The following is a 13,218-nucleotide window of genomic DNA, read 5'->3' on the forward strand; positions in this document are numbered from 1 at the left end:
ACGGCTTTTAAAACGCTTCGGCAGAAGGAACCTTCTGGTTGCCAGAGCGGGTAACGGTCGTCGGCCCTTCAGGGCGGAAATCAGACGACCGTTGCCGTTTTAACTCGTAGCTACAAGCGACGGTGTTCTAATAGCCTACGAAGTCGAGCGGGGTGTCAGCGGTGAGTCCTGTGAGCGTCGGGTTTCCTCCAAACATTTCCAAAAGGATGAGCCGTTTGAGAAGATTTGAGCGCAGCGATACTGTTGTCACTTTTATCTTCTCCGTTGTGTTCGGCGCCACAGAGTCTGTATGTCAGCGGAGCCACGGTGACGCTCGTCCCGATTCAGCCGGCTGGGGAAAGACTCCTGAAATAGTCTGTTATGTTTCTCGTCAAAATAGCTGCGTTTTGTATTTTCGGGGTCGTCCGATGTCAGCCCGTGGCTTCGCGTCCGCATCGTCCGTCTCGTGTGGAAACGGCCGTCAAGCCGGCATCGGATCCCCTTCGGACCGCCGTCAAGCCGAGTCCCAACGTTTCTTAAAGCTGCCTTCAAATATGACTCTGTTGCTTCAAGAGCGCGATGTTCTTTCACACGATTGTTTCCCCGGTCCAGATGTCCCCGACTCCTCGGTCCAGAGACCCGAGATGCCCTCGTCGCTGGAGATTCAAGGTGAGACGGCGGCGCCAGTAAGAGCCCAGTTTCCGACCATAAAACCGATGGTCATTAAATCACTTCGGCCCCAGTTCAAATGCAGCAGCCGGAGCAGAAATATTTGACTTTTGGCTTTTCTCTTTTAAAGAATCTGCCGGATTCTATCAGTATGAAGAAAAGATTGAACAAAGAGGTAATTATCTTTCAGTCTTCTCTCGCTTCTTCTCTTGACTGGATGAAACATGAGCGTCGCGTGGAAGCGGCGGAAAACAGTGAGTGTTGTGAGGTGAACGTGGAGATGAACCAAACCCGCTGACTCTGGATGTCGTGTTTCTTTGTGTCCTCAAGGATCTGCCGAATACTCATATTATGAAGAAGAGCTGGAAGTGAAGCGGGGAGGTAAGACCCGCCGGGCCTCGGTTTGCGCCGCGAGCGGCGACATCGGGACGTCCGACGGACGCCTGGCCTGACGCTGCTTTGTCCCGTCCGTGTCTTTCCAGTGGAGTTTGAGAGCTGGACAGAAGAGACGCTCCAAGTGTCCGGAACCAAAGGTACGCCGGCCCTCCGTGGATCCACGTCCTCCGATCTGCCGCTCGGACTCTAGAGACTCCCTCGTTCCTTCAGTGTGAAGTGTGTTTTCGTGTGAAATGAGCTGAATGCCTGGCAGCACGGTGGCTTCTGCCTCTCGGACAGAAGGTCCGCGGTACGATTTCCTCCCGGGATCCAAAAAACATGCAGGGTCTGTTTGAGACGCTCGACGGTCCAGACCAGACGTGTGAATGAGAGGCTGAATTCTCTGAACCAGGGCTGCCAAACTCATTTCTAATGGCGGCCACATACGACCCGGGTAGATGTCAAGTGGACCGTTAAAATAATAGCATTCTCAGCAATAAATAACCAAAATATCATATCTTTCCTCTGTTTCGGCGTAAAGAAGCACAAAGACTTTAGGAAAATCTTGGAATTTAATGAACAATCCTTTTACAAAACATTTCATGAAACACCTCATATTTCCTGAGACAAATGTGTTATTTACTTTTATCATCCACATGTTTGCATTGCAACTGATCCCACTGATCATACAAAGGCACAAAACTTTAACAAGTAATTGGTGCTGAAAAATATAGTCATTCACTTTAAGATTAAATGAGACTTATAAAGAAAGGGCTTTTAAATCATCTACACATGTGCATATAAAAGCTAAAATGAATCCCTGCCTGCACCTTACATTACATTACATTACATTACATTACATTACACTACATTATTACATTACATTACATTACATTACATTTGGCAGACGCTTTTATCCAAAGTGACTTACAATAGAGGACATAAGGACTGCAAATACACTTGCAAATACAAGATGCACAGGAAATATACAGAACAGTAAGCTTGGGTTTTTTGGGGTTTTTTTTTGGACAAAGACGTACACAAACGTACACACACACACACACACACACACACACACACACACACACACACACACACACACACACACACACACACACACACACACACACTGCATAGCCTAACTTGCTGCCTAACCTGATCCGGGGCATCAGCGCAGTAAAAAGTCCTGAAAGAGAAAAGTTTTTACCTGTTTCTTGAAGGTTGAGAGAGATGATGCTAGTCTTGTTGCTTCCGGAAGTTTGTTCCACCACTGAGGTAGTAGAACTGAGAACAGTTTTGCCTGAGATCGCTTAGAGCGAGCAGAAGGTCCTGCTAGTATCAACTAAAGAGAGAGCTATTAAATGTGTAAAGAAGAAAGTCTTCACCTGAGAAGTCCAGGGCGAGTCCTGGCTCACCGGCTGGGAGAGGAAGAGGGGGGAGAATCCAGCATCGCTGAGGGAGAGAAGGAATGGATGGATGGATGGATGATGGATGGATGGATGGATGGATGATGGATGGATGGATGGATGATGGATGGATGGATAACCTCTGTCTCAGGCCCTGACTGAGTGACAGCAGCAGCGTCACCGTTCGGTGTTGGAGATGTTTCTGTGTTTTTCATCCTCCAGGCACCAGGGTTCCTGTCCAGGAGACAGTGGAGACCAAGAAAGTGGAAATGCGAGAGAAAGTCCCTTCAAAAGGTAGCGCAGATGTGAAGGTGTTCTCTCATCGGCTGCTACCGAAGCCTTTCGGTGCTTCTACCTTCTTCTCTCTTCACCGTTCTCTTTCTCTTGGGTCACTCGGGTCACCGCTTTGGCCGAAAGCGGGATCTTCTTCAGCTTCTTCTTCTTCTGGCTGGTGTCTCTCCTCTGCCAAGCTGCTCTGCTTCCTCTGACAGATCTTATCTTCCTTCCAGTCTCCCTATAATAACCGGTTGTTTTGTTTTTGTAAGTTCCCAAAACCGAGGAGAAGATCTCCGACAGACCAGCAGTGACCGCGAAGGAGCCGTCTGCAGCCAAAGGTACCCGTCCTCGTGTCCACTGATGTTTCCTAACGTCACCCTTGTCCGACGCAGATTCTAAACAAACCTCCTCAATTGTAACCAAAGTGTATGTTTTCTTTTGTTCCTTGATGTTCTCCATTTTCCTGAACGTCCCAAAGCTCCCGGAGCCAAAAAGCCAGTGGAGGAAAAGGTTGCCGTCGCTTTGGTTCCGGAGAGGAAGGGAGTTCCGTCCCGTCGAGGTAGAGAGGCTTGTTGTCTAACATCTCCAGATTTGTCCCTTTGTTAGCGTTCTCCCGGCTCTAGGCTTCATTCTGTTCCCTTCATTGGTCTTCTGGATTATAACATGCGTTGGCCGTTTCTTGAAAGAACCAGGAGAAGTCCCGAAGCCAGCAGCGGTTCCCTCGCCGCCGACCGAGGAGCCTGGACTGCCAACCAAAGGTACCAAATGTCCTTTACGCCATTGATTATTGTTGAAGCGGCATCCTCGGCTCCGTCTTGCTCTTTGGTGAATCTCTTGATGTCCGTCTGCTTGATCTTCCCGTTTGTTCTCCATAACTGGCGTTCGGTTTGTTTGTCCCTTCGTCTTCACTTGTTCTCTTGTGCCCGACTTGGAAACGTTCTCTCTGCTAACGCCGGCTAATGTTTTCTTACCTGCCTAAAGACAAGCTCAAGCCCCAGGAGCCGGTTGAGCCTGGGAAGATTGCACCTTCAGGCAAGCGTGAACCTGAACCCAAGCCTCAACTAAGAGAAGAACCCGAGGCCAAGACCAAGGTCCGGCCAGCTGGCAAAGCCGAGCCTGAAGCTAAACCAGGAGTGAAGGTTCAGCCTGAAGAGAAGTCCGTGCCAGAGAAGAAGCCACAAGCACCTCCATCTAAAGGTACTTGGATTGTTTGGGTTTCTACATCTATTGGTGTGTGTCTGCGTGAATGTCAGTGTGTGTGAGTGTGTGTTGACCATCGCTACTGTGCGCGCTCAGCTTCAAACAGAAGCAAATCTTTGCGTGTGTGTGTGTGTGTGTGTGTGTGTGTGGGTGCACGTGTGCACGTGTTTGTGTCTGTTCTTTCCCTCTGTTGGTCTCTAAACCCATTTGAATGTTGCTTAAAGTTTCTCAAGAAGCAGCAAAACCAGGATCTGCCAAGCCAGAACCAGCAGTAACCAAAAGGGAGCAAGAAGCAGAAAGAAAGAAGCCAGAAGTCGGTAAACCGGAACCTCCCGTATCGAAACCCAAACCCGCCGCGACCAAACCCGAGCCAAAACCATCACCCGAGGCGGTTCTCAAACGTAAACCTCTGACGGAACCTGAACCTGAACCTGAACCTGAACCTGAACGGCGGGTCAGACAGGCTGAAGCTGAGATGAGGGCACCCGAGGACAAGGTGTCAAAACCAGAACCAGCAGACCTGAAGCCAAAGGCTGCACCAAAGAAAGGTACCAAACATCTGTGGTCGAGATGCAGCTCTTGAGTTGCTCTTAATCTTCTTAACCCTGCCTTTCGGTTGAAATGCATCATGGACAGTCACGTGATTAACTGTACAAACTTCCAGTGGACCCCTAACCCCCTGAACCCCCTGAACCCCCTGAACCCCCTGAACCCCCTGAACCCCCTGAACCCGACCTCCACGTGGCTTACCTTCTTTCATGTTGGGTTTGTTTGGTTTGTCTAATCTGATAATGTGCCGAATCTGTTTCTTTGAGCCGTGAATCTTCACCGTCTTGCTCCCTCCAGTCTTTTTTTTTAACCTGGAAGTTGAGTGATATGACACCGTTTTCTTCTTCTTTTTTTCTTGATGACATTTAAGTGCCCGAGGTGCCGACTAAGAAGGAGGTCCCCACACCTCCTCCACCTTCCACAGCTCCACCAAAGGTGGAGGGAGAGGACAAAGCTCCACAGAAGAAGCCTGTGGCAGCTAAAGGTATTGAAAGCTCCGCTAGCTGTCAATCATTTTCCGGCCCTCACGCTAAAACTTTTGTCTTAAAACTCATCTTAAACCCCCTCTGGCTTCTGCAGTGTGTTTGTTTGACCTCTAACCTCTTACTGACCAAATGGGTCTGGGGTTCATCTTCTGCACTCGATAGAGTGGCTCCCCGAGGGTGAATTCTAATGTTTATGAATAATGTTCTTTAAGTTCCCTCGGAGGAAAAAGTACCCGAGCCTCCAAAGGCAACCAAGAAACCGGAACCGTCTGCGGTTCCTTCCGGAGGAGAACCGGCAAAGAAGGAAACAGGTACATTTCTGTCTTCGACGGCTCGTTTCTTGAAAAAACAACTTCCGTCTTTCGGCCTCGGTCGGTTTTGTTCTTCTGAATGTTTTAAGTGTTAAACAAGTGGGTCGATCGTCTTTTTTAATGAAACTCACGGAGGTCAGAGATGCAACGACTCCATCGGCTGATTCGAAGACGCTGAGGATTTTAATTGTCAAATGCTTTTGAAATAGTTATTTCAATCTCTACCACTGACAGTCCAGCACGTCGGTCGTAGCGTTGTCTCGGTAATTAACGGCGAAACCGGTAGCGGCGCCCGCGAGCCCTCGGTGTTCTAAAAGGTTAATTTCAGTAAAATGATTCCCTACTGTGTTTAACACTTGTTTATTTGTGCGCCAGCACACTCTTTTTCATAGTCACGTCTTTTGCATGTTTCTGTGTCAAACCCTCTTAAAGCCTTCAAGCCCAAAGCCAAACACTTAGCCGAAGACGTGCGAGAGCCTGAAGGAGAACCTGAGAAGGTGGTTGGTGAGGTAGTGGTATCAGACGCCGAGCCCCGCAGGCCGATGGGGAAGAAATCTGACAGAGTGCCAGAGAGAAGGCCTCTGGGAAAGGCCCAGGTAGAAGAGAAGAGTCCCGAGAGGGTACCGACACCCGGGAAAAAAGTGGAAGAAATCCCCGAAAGGGAACCTCTAAGAATAACACCAGATGAGGCTCCAGTCAAAGCGCCGGAGAAAAAAGTACCCAAAGCGGTTTTTGATGACGCCGCCGTGTCAGAGATAGAGCTGGAGAGGCTGCCTGATAAGATACCTGAAAAAGTATTGCAGAAAAAGCCTCAGGTGAAAGCTAAGGGGGAAAAAGAGGTTCCTGAAAAAGTACTGGAAACTGATAAGAAATTGAAAGTCGTCTCAAAAATGGTACAAGAAAAAGTACCCGATGGGGTTCCAGTAAGAACGCTGAAGGAAAAGCCAACTCCAGAGGTATCCGATGAGGTAGCGATGTTAGAACGCGAGAAGGTACCAGATAAAATACCCCAAAAAGTACCAGAGACTGCGGCAAAAATCAAGACGAAAGACACGGTTCCTCGGAAGGCTCTGGCACCTGAGAGAGCGCCAGAGGAAATACATCGGATCCTGCCGGAAAAAGGATCCGATGAGCCTCCGTTGTCAGAGGAGGACGAGGCTGAGATCGTCTCTGATGAAGTCGTGGTTTACGAGGCCGAGCCCGAGAAGAGACCTGGAAAAGCCCCTGAGAAAAAGCCCCTTAGAAAAGCCATAGTGAAAGAACCGGCTCCCAGAGACCGATCTTCCCTTGAGAGTCAAGTGGAGAAAGTCCACAAAACTGTTCCTGATGAGGTGGAGGTGAAGGAAGCCGAGCCCCAGAGGCTTCCTGATAAAATACCTCAGAAAAAAACTCTAGTAAAGGCTGGGGTGAAAGAAAAACTCCCGGAAGAAGAAATCTCAAAAACCATCCCAGAGAAAACACCGCGGAAGATTCCCGCCAAAGCTCCTGGGAAAGAGCCGGCGGAGACGCAGAGCCACTCTGTCGAAGAAGCCGTTCCTTCGAAGGCCCTCGAACCTAAAGCAGAGGTAGAAGAGACCCTTACCAAAGGTACAGCTGAGGAGATCTCAACTCTTTCATTCTTCCTTCTTTTCTTCTTCATGCATGTCAACTGTTGTCGGTCACTTTGGTTCTCTGAATCCAGAGGATCGAACCGGGGCGGGAACAAAAAGGCCATATATCCGCTAAAAGGCACGTCTCTCTTTGAATTGAACTGGGTACGTTCAGACTCCAGGACCATCTGAGTGGTTCTACTCACATGAGCCAAGACGTTGAACAGATCATCCTGGAGATCTAACACCTGTAAAATAATATTAAAAAAAAAAAAATCTGTTGCTGATTGTGAAACATCCTGCGGGCCTCTTTGTTCCCTCAGGGTTCCTGAGTGTTGATGATGTTTGCAGATATTTCTGTCTGTCTGTGAGTTAACCGTCTACATTCTGCTCTTTTAAAATGCACCTCTTCAATTCCTCCATCTTGGATCAAAAACAAATGACTTCTTTAAAAGAAATTGAAATTAAGCAGATTCAGGAGATTCTGCCCTCAGAGGTCAAACCAGAGAAAAAAGTCACCCGTCCAGACAAAGGTACCGATCATCTGATCACACCGCGGAGAACCTTAACCTCATCTTGAACTATTAGAGCCTTGTGTGTTTTGTCGACATAACATTGATGTGTGTCTTTGTGTTTTGCTCTCACCTCTTGGCGCCGCCTCACGACGCCTCCTCTTCCTCACCTCTTATAACCTCAGCGCCGACCGGTCTTGTCAAAGCGGAGCGAAGGAAAGGAACCGGGAGGACGGAGGGCGTTTATGTGACGGAGAAGTCGACTCCCTCTGAGGAGGAAGAACATGCTCATGTCTTGTCGGAGGAGGAAGTCGGTCCACTCTTAATGCCTCGAGATGTGACCGGAACCCCGAGAGATCAGGCGTCTGAGGTCATCGGCCAGATATCCGTCACTGACGCTTCCACCGGCAAAGGCAGAGCGCTGACCCAACCAAGAACGCTTAAAGAAGCGAGAACCTCCGTCCAGGAACCTGAGTCTGAGACGGTCGGGGAGCTGGAACCCGAAATAGAGATATCGGGAAGGGAGGTTCTCGAGAGGATGATGGAGTCACCGGACGAGAGAACAGACGGGACGTCAGTTAGAGCTTTAGCCGACAAAAAAGAGGTCCCTCGAGAGGAAACCGTGGTCAGGAAGGAACGAGCGCTAATCATCAAACGTAAAACCAAAGAGAAAACAGAAAAGGAAGAAACAGTAACTCTAGAACTGTCCAAAGTTCAAAAGATTGCGAAGGTTAAAGACGTGTCCTCGGTGAAAGACGTAGAACAGATCGGTGTCAGGCTGAGGAAGCAAGTTCCAAAAGCGGATATAGATGGAGAACCTTTGACAGAAGTGGGCAGGGAAAGGATCTCGGAACAAAAACCCCGCAGAACCTCCGTCCAGGAACCTGAGTCTGAGACGGTCAGAGAGGTGGAACCCGAAATATCTGAAAGGGAGGTTCTGGAGAGGATGATTGAGTCACCGGGCGAGGACGTGATAGACGAGAGAACGGACGGGACGCCGGTTAGAACATTAGCGGACCAAAAGGAGGTCCTTAAAGAGGAAACCCTGGTCGGGAAGGAACGAGAACCGAGTATTAAGCGGAAAACCAAAGACAGAACCGGAACAGAAAAGGAAGAAGCGGTAACTCGGGAACCGTTTAAAGTCAAAAAGACTGTTAAGGTCAAAGAAGCTCCTTCGGTGAAAGACGTAGATCAGATCCGAGTGAGACTGAGAAAACAAGTTGAGACGACTCAATTTGAAGAAGAACCTTTAAAACGGGTTCCCTCTGAGGAACTGCCGGATCATGAGATTGCGGTTAAATCAAGCGTTCAGCCGGAGAACTTCAGCAGAAGGGAAGAATTTACAGAAATTAGAGTTGAGTCCGAAGAACCTACAGAGAAACTAGATAAAGTTCCTCCGGCTACACAAATCAGCAGAGAAGAAAGAAAGGCAGACGAACCGCCTGAAGGCCAAAAAGATGCAGTCGCAGAACCGAGAGCTGTCTCAGTCACCAAAGAGGAAGTTGTCGCAGGGAAACGTCCCGTGAAGGTTCGACCCGATGAAAAACTCCAAACTGAAAAAGAGAAACGACTCCCAGTGGAAGTGAGCTCTAAAGCCAGACACCCGGTGAAGCCCGAGGAGTCGGTGACTGAAACCCGACCTGCGAAGGAGCCCGAGATCACAAAAACAAAACGCAGGGAGAAGACGGAGGTACCTGAAGACCTCCACCCTCTCATGGACGAAGAGTCTGGTCCCAAGACAACAGAAGCAGCGCAGAGAAAACGATCGGTCCCCTCAAAACAAGAGGAGAAGAAAAGAAGTTCTCCTGCTCCAAGAGGTACAAAGAGAACGCGAGATTCCCGGCTTTGTCTTAGCTTTCCTCACGAGCGAGATGTCTCTCTTTTTTTAATGTCCATCATCCTGGGAAGCACCAGAGCCTCGGGTAGCCTTCGGTTCCATCGCGCTCAGCTGCAGACCTCGACACGTGTAGTTCCACGCGGGCTTCTTGAGTTTGAGAGGGCTCTTCTGGTTCTGATGTTTTCATCTTGTGTTAATCGAAACCCATTATTTTCAAAGAATCTGAAGACCATTCTGAGACGGTAACGTCAGGCGTTCCTGCAGCTTCGTCAGCTGAAACGGCAGCTGAGAGAGGTACAACAGCAGAACACTTCCTTTCTGTCATCTGCTCTCCACAGGTTCTAGATCTTAATGTCACACTTTGTCAGTTCTCATCAGGTTTAATCCAAATGTTTGCATCTGTGTTTTTCGTTTGTTCGTTTGTTTGTTTGTTCCTAATCTCTTGGCGCCGCCGCACGGCGCTTTCTCTTCTCAATTCATGAAAACCCGCCGTTCTCAAGCTGCTACAAATAGGACAGAAACCGTGACGATTCCCGACGATTTCATCTCGGAGGAATCGTTTTCTGTTGTGATGAGGGACGAGGAGGAAGGAACCGCCGTAGAGCCTGGGGAAGGAAGGCGGCGAGCAGAGCTGCAAAGAAGCGGCGTGGAATCTGTTGCTGATGGTTCAAAGATAACGGGCCTTGTAGGCAGAACAATGCTAAAGTCTGTAGATCTTGTAGATCGGACACCAGACGCCCCTTTTGCGGGCAGAACTCTCCCAGTTGATCTGACCGGAGGAAACCTCGGAGTTGAAACCAAAGTTCCAGCGGTCAGACGGGTGCTGGTGAGGGAGGCGGCCAGGGAAGACACGCAACCAGATCAGACGTCAGATGGGTGGTTTAAAGAGCAGGGTTTGGATCTATCACAACTTAAACCTTTACAGCCTCTGAAGCCGGACCTCGCGGAACAGGCAGGTTTTGTCCAAAGTCTCCCAGAGGCAGGTGTCTCTTCTGTAGCGAGGAAGGTCTCTTTACAGTCACCACAGGAAATGACTCAGGTTTTACCCAGAAGTGTGGAAGGCGTCAGAGAGGTTGAGGGAACTGGAGGTGATTTAGTTTCTGTCCAAGAAAACAAAGGAGAACCTTTGCTTTTAAACAAAGACAGTGTAGAAAAATCTGGATCAGACAGCTTTCAGTTAAAGAAAGACAAAGACAGGAAACTGAATTTATCAGAGACGGAGGTTTTGTTGGCCGTGGAACAGCAACCCGAGTCCGTCCTCCCCCGTCGAATCCCTCGTAAGGGAAAAACAGTCCAGGGTTCTCCCATGAAGGGAACACCTGAGATCAAACCATCCCAGATGGCGATCCAGGCAGACCTTCACCGAGGAGACCTTAGAGGAGATTCACCTCCTGCAAGGCCAGGCCATTCAAAGCATAAACAGATGTTAGAGGACAAAACCGTAGGTGACAAGGAGACCAAGCAAAAAGGCCAAAGGTTAATGAGTCCAGACCAAGCGACTGACGAGCCGGTGTCTCTAAAAACATGCCGAGGAGGAAATGAGACGCTGAAAGAGGGAAAAGAGCAAATACTTCCATCTCAGGATGCTTTAGTTCAGCCAGAGCTCAAAACTGAAAAAAGAAAGAGCAAGCAAACGTTTGCAAAACTGTTGACCGATGAAGAAGAAGAAGACTTTTCACAAATGGCTGAAAAACAGGGAAAGAATCTTATTGACTCTGAGACGGAGGCAAAGAGAAGGAAAGATGCAGCAGACAGAGTCGCCGCTGCAAAGATCCGGGAAGCGTCAAAACAAGGAGGAGATAAAGCACAGGCCTCGGTCAGGCCTGAAGAATCACGAGGAGCTGCGGATTCTCCAGGACAATGTGATCGAGCAGAACGTCATGTTGACATCGAGACAGAGTCACTTTCTGTTCGGGTGAAACCTTCACCAACCAGAGGTTTAGGGGACTCCTTAGTTCCAGAGGAGCGTGAAGGACCAGGAAAAATCCAGAAGACTCTGAAACCAGCTACACGGGTAGTAAGTGCCCAGCGGACATCTGATGAACCAGTGAAAGAAAAGCTCACCCCAGAAAAGTGGGAGCAGGCTGAAGCTGAGCTGTCCCACCAACCAAAAGCCATTGATGCGAAAGATAGATACCCAAAAAATGTAGCCCAGTTAGAAAACACAAGAATAGCCGAAGATCCGAAAATAAAAGTGTTCAGTAAATCTGAGGGAACAAAAGAAAGTCCGACAGCAAAACCACATGATGGAGCTGAAGACAAAGACGCTGAATTTGTCGATGAACGGGATCGATCAGTACCTTTAACGGATAAGAAAATCAACGTACAACAAAAGGGGCACGAAACAGAAAATGTTCCACCAGCAGGAACTTCATCTGCCACAGGAAGTCATACAACTAAACCCCCCGCAGGCAAAATTAGTCAGAAAAAGACCAAAGGAAAGGATCGCCTTCCTCCCGATCCATTCTCAGCAGCAGCACCTGATGTTGTGGAAGGAAGAACTCAAACGACCAAAACCGAGGAGAGCGTAGAAATCGGAAGGTCTGAGGAAGAAGGAGTCAAACTGTTGCGTAGGAATCTTCCGGACAAAACTCTGGAGGACAGGCTTCACTTTCAGCAGAGGAAAATTTCATCAGGGAAAAAAGACGTTTACGTGTCAAGTGACATTTCTGTACAGGAAGTAGTGAAGGTCTCCGACTCAGAAAACGTTACAGCAGAACAACACACTGCGACAGACCACAAAGTTAGAGCTAAACCAGAAGGAGTTGGGGGCATTGCAGATGACTTGGGAAGAAATCAGCAAACTATGAGAAAGACCTCTGGTGCTCCTGTGTCAGAAGGAACACTTAAAGTGTCTTTTGTAGAACAAATGTCTCCAGAACAACTATCAGAACCAGACAGGACCTCTACTGGTCTTCTAGTTGACAGGATTCATCTCAGAACTGAAAAAACTGAAACCAAGGTAGAACGTTCTCCAACAAGACAAGAGACCAATCTTATAAGAACTACCCCTAAAGATCAATCCAGAGATGTTCTACCAGAGAAAAGCACTCATGCAGAAAAAACACAGGAACCCCTCAAAACCTTAGAGGTACCAGTCAAATCACTAAGAGACACAAACCAGTCAGAAAAAGAAGGTTCCTTGCAGGAAGTTCAGGCTGAAACAGTCAGAGTCAGACAGGAGTTTGGAGTGGTTAGTCTGTTAGAACCAGCAGGAGCAGAAGAACAGGCCAAGAGAAGAGTTTCTGTAGCACCAGTGATGGAGGTAGTCTCTGTGAAATCCCAGGTCCTTAAGGATGGAGACATAAAGTTAGACAAGTTCCATAGATTCATTGCTGCTGATGAGCTTTTCAGAGACGTCTCATCCAGGAATCAGGGAGTTTGTGAGTCAAGTGAAGTTCCTGTGCAGGAAGTGGTGAAGGTCTCAGACCAGGGAAACGTTACAGCAGAACAACACAATGTGACACACCTGAAAGTTAAAGCTCAACCAGAAGTAGTTGGGCACATTGTAGATGACTTGGAAAGAAATCAGCAAACTGTGAGAAAGACCTCTGATGTTCCTGTGTCAGAAGGAACACTTAAAGTGTCTTTTGTGGAACAAATGTCTCCAGAACAACTATCAGAACCAGACAGGACCTCTATCTCTCTTCTAGTTGACAGGTTTCACCTGAAAACTGAAGAAACTGAAACCAATGTAGAACCTTCTCCTAAAACACACGGGCCTAAGGTAGGAATAAGAGCTACCCCTAAAGATCAATCCAGAGATGTTCTTCGAAAGGAACGCACTCATGCAGAAGAACCACAGGAGCCCCTCAAAACCTTAGAGGTACCAGTCAAATCACTAAGAGACACAAGCCAATCAGGAAAAGAAGGTTTGTTGCAGGAAGTTCAGGCTGAAACAGTCAGAGTCAGACAGGAGTTTGGAGTGGTTAGTCTGTTAGAACCAGCAGAAGCAGAAGAACAGGCCAAGAGAAGAGTTTCTGTAGCACCAGTGATGGAGGTGGTCTCTGTGAAATCCAATGTACTTACA

At 48.3% G+C, this 13,218-nt stretch overlaps 1 protein-coding gene across 1 annotated transcript in view; it reads left to right on the top strand.

The window, feature by feature from the left end:
- LOC147235135 (titin-like) overlaps positions 1-13,218 on the top strand; it is a 183,393-nt gene that overhangs the window by 60,878 nt on the left and 109,297 nt on the right. The window contains exons 84-99 of the mRNA XM_086146017.1: positions 592-648; positions 779-823; positions 979-1,029; positions 1,131-1,181; positions 2,652-2,723; positions 2,975-3,043; positions 3,184-3,264; positions 3,392-3,463; positions 3,687-3,902; positions 4,130-4,453; positions 4,825-4,938; positions 5,152-5,250; positions 5,683-6,837; positions 7,295-7,372; positions 7,537-9,168; positions 9,408-9,482. Of these exons, the coding sequence (XP_086002143.1) occupies positions 592-648; positions 779-823; positions 979-1,029; positions 1,131-1,181; positions 2,652-2,723; positions 2,975-3,043; positions 3,184-3,264; positions 3,392-3,463; positions 3,687-3,902; positions 4,130-4,453; positions 4,825-4,938; positions 5,152-5,250; positions 5,683-6,837; positions 7,295-7,372; positions 7,537-9,168; positions 9,408-9,482 (4,191 nt within the window). The remainder of the gene's footprint in view (positions 1-591; positions 649-778; positions 824-978; positions 1,030-1,130; positions 1,182-2,651; positions 2,724-2,974; positions 3,044-3,183; positions 3,265-3,391; positions 3,464-3,686; positions 3,903-4,129; positions 4,454-4,824; positions 4,939-5,151; positions 5,251-5,682; positions 6,838-7,294; positions 7,373-7,536; positions 9,169-9,407; positions 9,483-13,218) is intronic.

The sequence above is a fragment of the Fistularia commersonii genome, chromosome 4 (genome assembly GCF_037954325.1).
Source record: "Fistularia commersonii isolate RoL2024-O1a breed Wild chromosome 4, RoL_Fcom_v1.0, whole genome shotgun sequence".
Classification (NCBI taxonomy): Eukaryota; Metazoa; Chordata; class Actinopteri; order Syngnathiformes; family Fistulariidae; genus Fistularia; species Fistularia commersonii.